The 14,989-nt window shown below is 38.9% G+C and overlaps 1 protein-coding gene across 1 annotated transcript in view; it reads left to right on the forward strand.

The window, feature by feature from the left end:
* The window catches only part of CDKAL1 (CDK5 regulatory subunit associated protein 1 like 1), a 1,058,601-nt gene that overhangs the window by 980,131 nt on the left and 63,481 nt on the right, over positions 1 to 14,989 (forward strand). The window contains exon 14 of the mRNA XM_007952396.2: positions 10,490 to 10,514. Coding sequence (XP_007950587.2) covers positions 10,490 to 10,514 — 25 coding nt within the window. The remainder of the gene's footprint in view (positions 1 to 10,489; positions 10,515 to 14,989) is intronic.

The raw sequence follows: 14,989 nt of genomic DNA on the forward strand, positions 1-14,989 counted from the left end.
TATAAATACCACTTCTTGGTGGTAGTGCTCAGAAGAGAGCCTGGCTATCTAGTTCCAAAAAAAATCAGATCAGTCTTTGAAAACCATAGGGAGCATACTGGTACACATGAGATCTCCATGGGTCAGAGTGGATTCAACAGGAAGTGGGTTTTTTGTTTGTTTGTAGGTAGCAGGAATTCTAATAGCTTTTGTTACAATAACAAGCAAACTTTTCCAGCATCCAGTGTTAAGAGTCCTCTTTACTATTACTTATGCCACTGATTCCCAAAAGCAAGGTTATTAATCTGAAGACAACTCAAGCCTCGAGCCACGTAATTATCTTAATTTTTTTTTTTTCCAGACAGGTAAAGGAAATCCCCAAAACGTTACTCCCATTCACTCTTTCATTCATTCGTCCTTGCTTTTGGCAATATTGTTGGTCCCACACTGTGTGTCAGCACTGCAAGAGGAACTTAGGAGCAATGATAATGAGCCCAGTGTCAAGCAGTCAGGAAAGGGCTACCCCCTGGGCACCTCTATGAGACTACTGCTGCCACTAGACCCCTGCAGAACACCAGGCTGGGCCTACCTCCTCAATGGAATTCTTAGTGTAAAACCCCAGAATGTGAGGCCTTATAGGTTATTGATCTCACATTACACCCTACCCTATTTGCTACCTTTTTCTTTTTTTTTTTTCCTTTCACAAATAAACAAACTGAGGCCTAAAATTTAAATAATTTGCTCACAGTTGACCAACTAGTTAGTGGCAGAGGTGGGGCTAGAGTTTTCCTTATTCCCTAACTGTTGTTGTTAGCCCTGAAGGATGTCTTTAGCCTTGTCCCTTTTCTGCAGATGTCCTGCCTTTTTCTCTGGGGCTAGGACTTCCTCACTGATAGCGGAAGCTTTCTTGTTATTGCTGCTGTTGGTTGCCCTCAAGTCAACTTCCAACTTATATCGTGACCCCATGCACAATTAAATGCTGCCAGGTCACACACCATCCTTAGAATCAGTTGTGGATCTGACCATTGTGATCCATGGAGTTTTCATTGGATGATTTTTTTCTCAAGGAGATCCAAGCCTCCACCCCCGGTTCTTAAGGAGCTCTGGTGGCGTAGTGCCTAAGATACTTGACTGCTAACCGGAAGACTGGCAGTTCAAACCCACCACCAGCCACTCCTCGGAAGGAAGATTGGGCAATCTACTTCCATAATGATGCTGCCTCGGAAACCCAAGGAGAGGTTGCTATGAGTCACATCCAACTCAACGGCAGTGAGTTTCATTTTTGGTGTTGGTTCTTCATAAAGTCTGGCACCACCACCGAAACCTGTGCAGCATCACAGCAACACACAATCCTCCACTGACAGACGGGTAGTAGGTGCGTGTGACGTGCGTTAGTCGGGAATCAAACTCAGCTCTCCCACACAGAAGGGGAGAATTCCAGCACTGAACCACCTGTGCTCTATGATCATCTAATCAGTAGCTTTCAAACTTTTAATTCGATTGGCTCAGGTTCTGTTTTTAAGGAGCTGGTGGTTGGAGGTTTTACTAACATATCCAGAAATCTTTGGTCAGGTATAAGATGATTAACTGGACTGTCGGTGTTAGGAGAAATCTAATCAGTGACTAGGAGCTCTCGTAGCGTAATGCCTAAGGCACTTGACTGCTATCCAGAAGGCTGGTGGTTCAAACCCACCAGCCACTCCTTGGAAGGAAGATGTGGCAATCTACTTCCGTAGTGATACTGCCTTGGAAACCCAAGGAGGGGTCACTGTGAGTTGGCCGACTTGACAGCACATAACAACAACAACAATCATTGACTGGCGATCAACATATGAAATGATCATGAAAAAGCTTTAAAACATAAAGCAGTATAAAATCAAATTCACTGCCATCCAGTCAGGTCTGACTCACAGTGACCCCTCCTTGGGTTTCCAAGGCAATATCACTAGAGAAGTAGATTGTCCACTCTTCCTCCCGAGGAGTGGGGTGGATTTGAACCACCAGAGCCTTCTGGTTAACAGTCAAATGTTTTAGGCACTTTGCCAGAGCTCCCAAAGCAACATAGTAATTACAACAATGCATTACATTCCCATTCTACTTTTTCACAGGACTTTAGGATGAAAATAGGCAAGAAGTTAAAAACAAACCATGTAACAATGTGTTCTGTTAAACCGGAGAAATCCAGTTGGAGAGAGGATAAAAGAATCCACTCTACCTGGGGGATGGGAGGGGGCGATGGCTCTTGAATGGTGATTAGGTTCACCACATAGAGAAGGTCTCTTCAGGATTTAAGTGGTGTCCCAAGTTTCATTTTAACTGTATGCTGCCACGTGCGGAGTATGTATAGCATTAAAAAGTCTTGTCCCAGGTCTCCAGTCTATAATTTTAATGATTTGAATATACTCAAGGTTTCTCAGCTCCTGCAAGGCAGTAACTTTGTAGCAGTTTGAAAATCCAGACATACTAAATAGGTTCAGTAGGTTTCCCCAGCTAATAGTGTGAGTTGGCTAGGTTTCTGCTATTTAGTCTCAGAAACGATTGCAGCGGTTCCTGTCTACATCTGTGATAAACAGCTTTTTCCTAGAGCAATTCGCAGACATGGCAGTGTTCAGGTTTAAGTAGACTGTGTGATATTGTGTTTGGCAGGAGAGGCCATTAAAAAAAAAGAAATCAAAGCAGCCCTCGTAACTAGATTCCCTTCTGAAAGGTGTTACTGATCAAAAAATACAGCTCAGAATTGGCAATTGTTTGGATTAAATAACTGTGCCCTTTTCTCTGCTCTCCTCACTCAGTTCTTCCTCAAAAGTAGATTGATATGAAAAATTACTGATATTCTACAAAGGATTACTTGAAGCTTTCATCTTCCTCAGTAATCGCCCTTGAAGGATTTCTTTTTTTATTCTTGGTTTAAGTGGAACCTTATTCTTGGTTTAAATGCATAAACAACTACCCACACGCACATCTGCAACTTCTAGTTCCTTGTGTTGGATTTCATATACTTTCTCAGTTTTCTATAATCAGGAGAAAAATGGGGAAAGAGGATAGGGCTGAACCAAACTCTACTCCCATTTAAATTGCATGATGTGCGTATTATGTATGTGTGTGTGGACATGGGCATGTACACAGCTAATTACTGGTTGCAACAAAATTTGGTAGCATTTCAGTTTCGTTTCATTAAGTCTGAGAACAGTGAACTAATAGTAGAGGGGAAAAACAGACTTGGTGAGGAGAAACAAATAGGCAATTTTCTTTAAATAAAGACATTATGGTTTTGGGGCCTAGTATTCTCGTTTATTTAGGTCATCATTGACATTTCTTAATATTGTATTCCTGGGGCCGACTCGACGGCACATAACAACAACAACAACAACAACTAACCGAATAGCAGGACTTGTATGTGCTTGAAGAAGCTACATTTTCACAGCAGGAGTGGAAATCAGAATAAAGCATAGAGATGCAGGTGCACAGAAACACAAGTGGGCTCTTTCCCCTGCGGCCTGAAAGCCTGGCCCATCAGGCAGAAGAAGCTCTGGAGTTGAGCTCGCAGGGTCCCCTGGAGCTAAGCCGAGAAGCATGGGGGCGGGGCTGGGGGGGAGGGTTGGGAGCGAATAATTGTTATTCGGTCTTCTTTAATGAGATGTATTGCCCACTGCTGAAAGATTGTGGCAGTGTCTTTTGTTATGCTAATTAGACACCATTAGTGCTTGGCTGTCTTTGATTTCTGCTTAATCCTTTCTGCCTCCTCAGCCTCAATCCTGGCTGGCAAATGGTTGAAAGATGGTGGGGTGTTCTGCATGTGTTATTTATTGCTCACATCTATGCCGAGGTTTTTGGTCATAGGGTGGGGAGCGAAAGATTTATCTTACGAAAGACAGTACATATTTTGGACATTGGTTTTTGCCCTTTTTTTTTTTTTAAATGACTTTGAAAATGATCGATTTCTGCCTCATAAGCCTCAACACCATTGTTTGCATGGTTGCCTTTGCAGCCAAACAAAATGAGAAATGACAGATTGGAGAAAATGTAGATGGCCTCCCTTGGTTGCTTGGATTTCCCTAATAACAATGAGTAAGTTGGTCCTGCCTTAAGCTTTTGGGGAGGCTGTGGTCAACCAGAAAAATGGAAGCAAGAATAATTTAAAGGTCAAAAAGAGAAATGTAGCAATTCAAAATGTCTACCTTTGCAATTTATAGGTGTATATACATTCTTTGCTGAAATTAAAACATTCCATTTGCATGATAAACACAATTCAGGGGGGTGGGTAGTTTTTCTTTTCTTTTTTTTTTTAATGAATGATTTGAAAAGTGACCAGTATACTCTTTTCTAAAAGCGAAATGGGGCATCTCTATTTAATCAGTAAAAACACACCATAATGTTTTAAAGCAGCCCTATCAAGTAGAAATATAAAATGGACCATAGATGTAATTTTAAATTTTCTGGTAGCCACATGACAGGAGTTTTTTTGTTTTTGATTTTGTTTAAGGTGAAATTACTTTTAATAATATATTTTATTTAAGTCAATACATCAGAAGCATTATTTCCACATGTAATTAATGTAAAACTATTAATGAGGTATTTTTAAATTCTTTTACTCATACTAGGTTTTTTGAGACCTGGTGGTTTTTTTATACTGGTTTGTGTTTTACAGAACAGCTCAATTCTAATTTACCACATTTCAAGTAGTTAGGGGCCACTGTACTGGACAGTTCAGTTTTAGATTAATTCAGTAATTTACCACTTGCCTGAAAAAGACTATTCAGGAGAAAATCCATTTCTAACATTATGGGTTAAACATTACAAATGGTATGATCTTGACCAGGGGACTTAATCTCTTAGAGACCTTGGTTTTCACATCTGTAAAATGAAAAGGTTAGACTACATGACCTTTTCATTCCTCACCTTCCACCTACCCCACCTGTGAATTCATGATTCAAAAAATATCACATTTAGAGATCAGGTAAGCTAGAATTTATCCATCCTCTCAGATGTAATTTAGTACTTGAAGTCTTATATGTAAGAAAACTGGAAGATGCCCTATGTAGCATACCTACACCTTTTATTCCTCCATATTTCTTTGAATTGTTCTGTATCTCATGCTGTTTTGATAAAGTGTTAGGTATTGTAGGAGACTGGGGTGCCTGGCTCTCAGCAATCTTTGCTCAGTGCTTTTAGAATGAAGGCTTTGAGTAAAGAAGGTGTGAGGAGAGTTGGCAGGTAATTACTGCAGATTACTAGATTAAGTGAGCACCAACTCTCCCTCAAACCCAGTTGTATTTCTAATTTGAAGTGCAGTCACTACTCAGGTATAGATCCTTGATACGGAAAGGGATCAGATCAGCATTTGTCATGTAACTACTTGTAGAGAATTCTTTTAACCAGATCAATAAAGCTTTGTTGCTCTTGGCCATGGGCCAGTAGATGAAAATAGCTTTGGGATGGGATTTTGCCTCCAGTGAGAAGAGACTGTCTTAAATTGTCTTTCTCTTACTGGAATGGATGCAAGACTAGAAGACACACAGCTAGCTAGCTAGCAATAGAAGAAAAAGCACGAGGGGGCTGGTGTTGGAAGACATTTTATAATCTGATATGATTAAACAAAACCACCATGGATCTGGTCTTAGTTTCTTACATCATTGCTTTGGGAGAAAGTACTTTTGAAAAGCCAAACTGTTTTTGCCGTTTTTATTAGCATTTGGATTATTTCTAAAATGTGAAGAAGGAATAATAGAGTCAGTAAGATACTCATATGGGGGCAGTGGTGGTTCAGTAGGACAATTCTTGCCTCCACAAGGAAGACCCAGTTCCATTACTGGCCAGTGTACCTCATCGTAGCTACCAAGCTACCACCCGTCCATCAGTGGAGGCTTCTGTGTTGCTGTGATGCTGAACAGTTTTGATGGAGCTTTCAGACTCAGAAAGAATAGGAAGGCCTGCCTGTCTACTTAAGAAATCAGCCAGTGAAAGCCCTGTGTGTCACAATACAGGCAGTTCGGAGATTACAAATGAGTTCCATTCCTAAATCTGTCTTTTAAATCAAATTTGCATGGAAATTGGAGCAGTTAGGTACAGTTCCTATCTAATATCAGTTAGTCAAATTTGTGTCTTAGTATGTAGTATACCTTTCTATGTGTAAAAAACATTAAAGAGCACTTCCAGATACACTAAGACATCTTTAACATAATAATACAGTAATAATAATGTGTTCATGCACATTGCAAAGTAGTATCTGCTTGTTATTATGAACCACTGTATGTGCCTTAAATTTTTAATATAATGGGCTTTAAGGGGAGTTGGTTCATAATTTGGCTTGTGTACATAAGTTGGATGTTCATACCCTGGGGACTGCCTATATTCTAATTTTCATCCAATCCTGGGGATGGTGCATTGTTTCTCCTGTTGTGTATGGGTCACTCTGAGTGAGCGGCCGATTCCACAGCAGGTAACATCATGGTGATACTCATGGCAATTAATAGATAAACCTATATTAGCTATTTACAGGCATTGATAGTCTAATTCAAAGGAACATTCTTTCCCTATGGTGTACATTTAATTCTATTAATAAGTATAGCTAAAGAATACTTGTTTTTCACTCCAAAGATAATGTTTGTTTGTTTCTGTCATTATTTGAGGGTCAGGTACAAGTCCAGCCCCTTTGAGAAAAAGCTGTCTAACATCTTCTCTCAGGTATCTTTAAGTAGACCATAAACTGATGGCTAACATTTTTAATAAATTTGGACTTAGAGGCTCATTACTTGTTTTTGATGTTCTCATCATTTTTTGACACACATCCCTGTGTCATGGCCCCATTTCACTGCAGAATGTCATTGCGGATTAAAGATGATATTAAATTTTAATGTTACTGCTGTTGTTACTGTTGACTGTTTTTAGCGTAAGTATGCCTCGTTCTTTAATTCCAGCTTCTGCAGGGCCAGAAAACAGTGTGCATAAACAGTCAGGAAAATTACTGTATACCCAGGAGACCCAGCATCGCATGCTCTGCCTATTGTGAATGATGAATCAAAATGGAAAGGTTATCATTTTCATTAGCTAGGAAAGAACAAGACCATACTTTTCTCCAAGTGTAATTACAGCGGTTCACTGGCAACATTACACTGCAGTAATTAGTCTAAAGGTGTATGTGAGGGCAGGCTTTTGCACAGACACTAGAAATATTATTTCAGAGTTTAAGGTCACAGCCTTGTGTTTAACATGTTCCAGGCAGCTTAGGAGAAGAAAAAAAAAAAAAAAAACTAATTTGAATGGAGCTAAAGAAAGACATTTGACATTTCCCAGAGTCATGCATTCAGAAACGAGTCAGGTAGAAAAACTGTATTTTATTATCTACAATTAAAAAAAAAAAAAAAGCTTAGCTGCAGAAGTAGCATGTCAGGATATTTTGTAGGATAAACAGAGATAAAATTCAAGTTTATTAGGAATGTGATGTAAATAATTATGAGAGCCTTTGATATGTGTGTTTTAATCTTCATTCTTTCATTTCTTTTCCCAAAGCAGTTGTTAGACAGAAAAATTGTGAAAAGGCATTTCAAGGGAAGCAAAATAATTTCTCTACCATCTTATGACTATGTTCAAGAAATAAATACTTTTCCCTTACACACGTCCTCCAATGTGTATCTATCCTTTGTGAATTTTATTTTTATACTCTGAGCAGTTACATTAAAGTATTGAAATGTTTCTTACCCAACTGTTCAGATAGAAATTGAGAAATTATTTTCCAAATCTGCATCTCAGGTTTTCTGTTTGAGTAAGACCAAAGTGAGGAAAAAAAAAAAAATTAGTGAAGAGAAAAGTAAACTTTATGTGAAGTTTCTATTTAAAGTCATATGTAAATTTAAGAGAAACTCTTTGCTTCTAATCCAAAGAGAATTTATACAAGTTAAACATTTCTTATTGGGTTAAAGGTATTAACCCTAATGTGTTTGTTTAACATGGGTGATGTCTGCCTCTCTTCAAACGATTCTTTTTCATTTCTCTCTTTAAATCCTTATATAGCCTTGTAGAATATTGTTTGTTTTATGACAAACAGAGAAATAGAGCATACTTGAATGAACATTCATTCAGCAACCAAATTCTGCTGGAAACCACTGCATTTTAATGCAAGTGTGTGTTTTATGTATGTTTTCTGGCCATATGGTTGGAACTGATGTTTCTCACAACTTCAGACACTTGGGAAATTTTAAGCATGGATGGGACACAAATAACACAGAGAGCTGATTATGTAACGTGCTGAAAAATCTACCCAAAAATCGAATTTTTTTTTTTTTTAAACATTGCTTTTTGTCTGCCACAGATGTTTCTCTGCTCAAGGAAAAGTCAGACCAAAGAATTAGATCCATGTTGTAAATTGTCTACAACGAGCACTTAAACAGGAGGCTTCAAGGAGTGAGAATCGTTCAAAGATGTCCTTTTCATCCCTCTGCACTACCGTTGAGCACATCTCCACATTTTGCTGGACCTTCATTTCTTACCTGGAACATAATAGGGTTTGCTAAGCCCTCTTCTTTTTTGTCTATCTAGGAGAATACTGCTTTTATTTTCTTCCTTTGTGGTAAAAAGGTATAAGAGCTTTTATCTTCTCAAAAAGGCCTAGAAAATTACACCACACTCATTCTTTTGTTGTTGTGAGTTGCTGTCAAGTTAATTTTGACTCACGGCGACCTCATGTGTGTCAGAGTAGAGCTGTGCTTTGTGGGGTTTTCAAGGCTGTGACTTTTTGGAAGCAGATTCCCTGGCCTGTCATCTATGTACCTCTGGGTGGGTTCGAAATGTCAACCTTTCAGCTAGTTGTTGAGTGTTTAACCATTTGTGCCACACAGGGACTCCTTTCGCAATTGAGGCTGTGTTTCCAAACAGTAATGTATGAGATCGTCAGTAACGTAGGATTGTAATGTGGACATTTTCTGCATGTTTCCTCCCTTAAATAACCTACTTTATAAAGTGGAGGAGGGATGGTTGTATAGGATAATTTTCATTAAATGTCTTTTTAAAGTGTGTTTAAAATGGGCTAAAGGAAATTCTGTACATCCTAGGAACAAACACTTTCTCCACTGACCCTTGATGAATAAATTACAAATTATGCCTAGCATGTTAAAGCAGATGCCAGGATTGACACTCTCAGAAGTCCATAGAAGTAGATTAGGTAAAGGAATAAGCTGTCAAAGTAAGAATTGTTGCTTGCCTCAGATTGTAAGAATCAAGTTTACAGTCCTGACGAATGTTCCAAAGGTCACAACTCTGTAAACTTTCTTCCCTCCTTTGTGCTTAAGTATGGCAGAGGTTCTAGTTTTTATACCCAAGTTGTAGAAAATGGTGTTTATTGTTTGTTTGTAGATTTGTGTAATCACTGATGGCAAACATTGCTGATCACTGATATAAAAATGGCTTCTGTTTGCCCTGTCTGTTAATACACTTGAAAGAGTATATGTTATATAAAGACTATACATTTTTCCTAAGCCTGTATATGTGGAGCTCTTTATTTAAACAATGTTGAAATATGTGGTGTACACCTTGTCTCATTTATTTAATAAACCAGAATAGTATATATAAGGAGCTCTGGTGGCACGGTGGTGAAAACATTCAGCTGCTCACCAGAAGCTTGGTGATTCAGACACACCAGCCACTCCACAGGAGAAAGATGAAGCAGTCTGCTTCTAAAAAGATTAACAACCTTGAGAACCCTGTAGGGTTGCTATAGGTCAGAATCAACTCAACGGCAGTGGGTTTGGTTTAGAGTAATATATAATAATTAAAAAAGGAAGTTATGTTCCTAACCAAAGAGCTTAAGCTGTAACATATTACAGAAGTTTTGTTTTTCTTGTTGTTAGTTGACGTCTAGTCGATTCCGAGTCTTAGCGATCCCATGACAGAACAAAATGCTGCCCAGTGCTTTACCATCCTCACAATCCTTGTTATGCTTGATCCCATCATTGCAGTCACTATGTCAATCCATCTCATTAAGGGTCTTCCCCTTTTTTGCTGACCATCTGCTTTACCAAGCATGATTTCCTTCTCTAGGAACTAGTCTCTTCTGATAATATTTTGGTTACCTAGTGCTGCTCTGACAGGAATATACCACAAATGGGGTGGCTTTAACAAACAGGAGTTTATTATCTTACAGGTTTGGAGGCTTTAAGTCCGAGGTCAAAGTGCTAGGCTCTAGGGCTGGTAAAAGCCCCTCAATCTTGGGCTTTAGCTCTGCCTCTTGCTCCTGGCCCACTGAAGCTGAAGGCTTTTCTTTACTCAGACAGCTGCTGGCTGCTGAGGCTGACATGCCCAAGGTTGACAAGTAAAAAGGCACAGTCCCAATGTTACCAAACCACACGGCAGGCCACTGATTTAAGTCCAGAAATCCCATGATCAGCAGGGCATGGCAGGCTGTTCAACAACAACTTGGCTACATACAGGGTTCAAACATGCCAAAAAGCTGGAGACCATTCCCAAAGCTGTTTCTTATATATGGGAAGCAGACCACATTCCTAAAGCAGCTACTCAGCTGCTCCAATAGATTCCACTTTGAAGTTAATGAATAATCTCACCATGGGGAATAACTACCACCAGTTGCCCAGCCACTCAGCCAGGCCCAGCCAAGTTGACACACAACCTTAACTACCACAGATAACATGACCAAAATATAAGAAACGAACTCTGGCCATTTTCCCCATTAAGTAATATTCACTTGCACTTCATCAGAAATTATAGGAATACTTCATTTAACCAACTATAAATTATATACCTATAAAGCATATCAGAATGAGAAGGGACATTTTTCTTAGAATTGGGGGAGGGGAACACACACAGACATATATATGTATGTATCTTTGTTGGGAAGATTTTGACAGGCTTCTTTAAGGAAATTTAATGTCACTTGGTAGCTTTTTGACAGACTATACATTTTTCTTTGGTGGATATTCAAGACCAATTTTTTGGTTTAAATGTAGCAAGAAAACAGCTGTAATTTACAGATTAAGTATACAGTTATTGTAAGAAAAGAGACAGCTGCCATTCAAAGTATTTATTTTCTTCATCTGATTCCCATGAAAACCTATGGGCATACAAATGATGACTTAGAATTTTGGAACTAAAGGAGCATTTAAGCATTCATCTACCTCCTCTTCAGCCCAAGTCTCCTCACACCACCATACTCCCTTTTTTCAGATGAGGTAAGTGAAGGCTTGAAACATACATAGTCAAGTCATTTTCATCTTTTGTGTCCTCTTTCTCTACAGTCCAACTTTACCTTCCTCTATTTGTCCAGAAAAGTCTTATTGTCCTTCTCTTTCACTCATTCTTCTTCTCATTTCACCACTGAAATGTCTAGCTGAAAAAAGATTATCCAAGAGCTCTTGGTTGCCCAGGCTCTATTTGACATCTGCCTGGTATCTCTTTGTGGCATTTAATGTTTTTGAACAACTCTTCTTTGGACTCCTTTTCCTTGAATTCTTCTGGCACCATGCTCTGTAGCTTCTAACCATTTCTTCTCCCTCCAAATCACTTTCCTCTTTCTTTCTGTCTCTTGTCAGTTATCTTGAAGCCACGCTCTAGACCACTCTTTGGATTTACAATTCCACTTGCACCTTAATCATCTCCATAGCACAACTATATTGTACTATGAGTCACAGAAATTTTATGGAAACTATTCAATTCCTTACGTATGTTCAGAATTTTGTTTGTCTGTTAAATTACACAAGCAGTCATTCTGTTAGTTCTTCTCAAAAGGGTTATCTTAGACCAGTGATCTAGCCATGCATTCCTGCCAGTGGCTCTGTCAGGCAAGGTACTATCAGTGGTGCAGAGGTAGCTATAGAAGTCTATTTCTCAGTAGAAAGTTAGAAAGTCAGATGACTGTAGATGTGGCAGAATATCAGATGAGACTAGGGTGGATCACCCAATAAGCAAGTAATTACTTGAGCTTATTTCTAATCTGTGGAGAACAGTTTCACATGTTTTTCACCACATCAAAGATGGATGAGAAACTCTCCATCATTCTCTTTGTAACATAGACTCGGATCTCTGTTAGTCACTTTCTCTGTCATTAGGATAATGGGTCGCTGGATAGTGGTTGTCCTAGTGGCCTAAGAATATCTTTAATCTTGCTCCTTTTGTCCAGAGGGGCCTTTTTCTCTGGGGCTGGGATTTCCTTGCTCTGCTACAGTGACTTTTGTTGTTGTTGTGGCTGCTGCTGTTAGCTGCCCTCTGGTCAGCTCCTAACTCATGGCAGCCCCATGCACAGTGGAATGAAATACTTTCTGGTCTTGCGCCATCCTCACGATCAGTTGCACATTGGACCACTGTGATCAATAAAGTTCTCAATGACTGATTTTCAGAAGCAGATCACCAGGACTTTCTTCCTAGTCCATCTTAGTTTGGAAGCTCTGCTAAAACCTACTCGGCATCATAACAAGACACAGGCCTCCACTGACAGGTGGGGTGGCTGTGCATGAGGTGCATTGTCCAGGAATTGAACCAGGTTTCCTGCATAGAAGGCAAGAATTCCACCACTGCGCCAGAGGCTTTCTTAGGATAAGGCAATGATTACCCTAAAGCTTGTTACAAAAGGGTCTTTAACCACAGAGAGCTCTCAGTATGGGTGGAAGTTAAGAGAGTTGGGAAGTGTAGGGGGAGATGGATCATTTGAAAAAGAGATTTGAAGCTTATATATGAACACTTAGCCCATAGTGTCCTTTGTTTGTTATTGTTGTTATGTGCTATCGAGTTGGACCCGACTCATAGCAACCCCTCCTTGGGTTTCCAAGGCAGTATCACTATGAGAGTAGATTGCCCCACCTTCCTTCCGAGGAGTGGCTGGTGTGTTTGAACCGCCAGCCTTCTGGTTAGCAGTCAAGTGCTTTAGGCACTACACTACCAGAGCTCCCATAGTGTTCTTTACTGTCACCAATGCAAAGTTGCCTCTCTTAGAGTTCCACTAGATTCTCTTCTTCATTAACCTGATGATTTTAAGGTTATTATTTGAAATAGTTGGTTCTCTTAAAGATTGTATTTGATACTCATTTCAACTAGACTTCATTTATTTAAAAAAAATATTGAGGAGAGGAGAGCATTTATTACATGTTGTGTGTATATGTGCTTAGGGGATGGGGGTGGATTGCAGCAGCTTTTCTTCATAGCTCTAGCCACCTTATGTTCATTTTTACTCAGCGGTTCAAACCCACCTGCCACTCCTCGGAAGGAAGGTTGGGCAATCCTACTTCCGTAGTGATACTGCCTCGGAAACCCAAGGAGGGGTCGCTATGAGTCGGGGCCGACTCGACGGCACATAACAACAACAACAACAACAACAAATCCTCTTGGGAACTTTAAAGGCCTCCCAATGAGAGAAGGTCCATTGAGAGAACAAATAGGTAACGGTAAGGTACTGTACCTAGCAATTCTCCTGAGATCCTTTGACAAATAATAGTTAAATACTCACCTACAAAGAGTTCTCTTATGGTTGACCAGAAGCTTTGCTCTCTACTGTATAAACATAGCAAGTCTTTCCAATAATAACTTTATGTGTATATACTGCTGTCGTCATTATCATCTCCAAGTGAAATAGAACAGCCCCAAAATGACAACTGCAACTGTCCACATTAATTTGAACAAGAAGAAAGATGCAGTATAAGTTTTCAGGGGCTCTACAATCTCATATTGTCATTAGATTAATTTCCTGAAAACTTAATGTTAGATGAACTGTAATTGCAGATTTCCTTAAGAACCATTGACAGACACTTATCCTATGTTACAAGCAACTCACACTGTGAAATGTGTGCAAACATTCCATGTTTTTTCCCAGAGGAATATACTTCAGTGAAACCTAATATTCACCAGTCTTTTTTTTTTTTTTTAATAACAAAGCCATTCAAGCTTAAAATAGAAGTTTGCAGAATTTTCCTTTTTGCTACTTGATTATTAAAAGAGAGTAACATTCCAGGAACCTTTAGTGAGTGAAATCAGCCTTTGATAAGATCATCTCAGAGACCTTGCAACCTTTGGCTAAGGGAGCTACATTTTGAATGAGATTGTAAACTAAATAGTCAATGATGATGTTATTTAGGTATTGTCATTGAATGATTGAGAAGGGAGTTTTTCTTGCTAGATTGTTTAAAAAATTGTTAGGTGGTCTGTTTAGTGCAGCTGTGTTTATTCTTCCTAGATGGTAACTGCTTGAACATGGTGACAAGTCCCTACAAAGAAGAATTGAAATTTCTCCTTAAAAAATCATCTTGTCAGTGTGCTTTCTTTGGGAGAGAGGGGGGCTGAATTTATCAAATAGTAAAGCCAGAAATAATTCTGGGCTCAATCATTCAATACAGCTGGTTTGCTTATATCAGATATTTTGACAACCTTGTTTTAAAAAAAAAAATTTAAATGCTGCATTTCACAGTGAAATCCACTTGGAAATGGCAGAATTTTTTGAAAACAGTCATAGTCCTGTAGCCATATCTTGGTTGATTTTACTTCTTTGTTATTAAAAATGTATGCTTAGATCATGACTACCAGTTGATTCTGCACAACATTAACAGTCTTTCTGTTTGAAAAAATGAAAATAAATATGGAGTCACAGATTCAGCAAAGAAGGGACAGTTGCTTGTGATGGGGGAAAAAGAAATGTGCCTAATCAATAAATAGCTGTGTGAATGAGTAATTTTAGAATCATATGCAACATGTGAAGTATTTAGGTACAAGAGTTTAATGACTATTATTTGGAGCCATTTCTTAGGACTCCATCCCTCACAATTCAAATTGATGTCTATTACTACTCTTTCATATTGCCAAAATATTTTCCTGAATTTGGATTAGAAGCAGCTTGTTCTGGCTTGTTTGGCAACTTTGTTTCAAGAAACAAAGTGATATTTAGAAGATTTTTGTATGTTTTAGAGGGCTTAATTATCTTACTTATGTTGAAAGAGGGAATAAGATCAAGTTCTGTTCCATAGTTACGTAAGAAAATAAGACTTCATTGTATATTAATTTTATATTGTTGTTGTTAAGTGCC

The sequence above is a fragment of the Orycteropus afer genome, unplaced genomic scaffold (assembly GCF_000298275.1).
Source record: "Orycteropus afer afer isolate SDZICR_OR568_19922 unplaced genomic scaffold, OryAfe1.0 scaffold00012, whole genome shotgun sequence".
NCBI lineage: Eukaryota > Metazoa > Chordata > Mammalia > Tubulidentata > Orycteropodidae > Orycteropus > Orycteropus afer.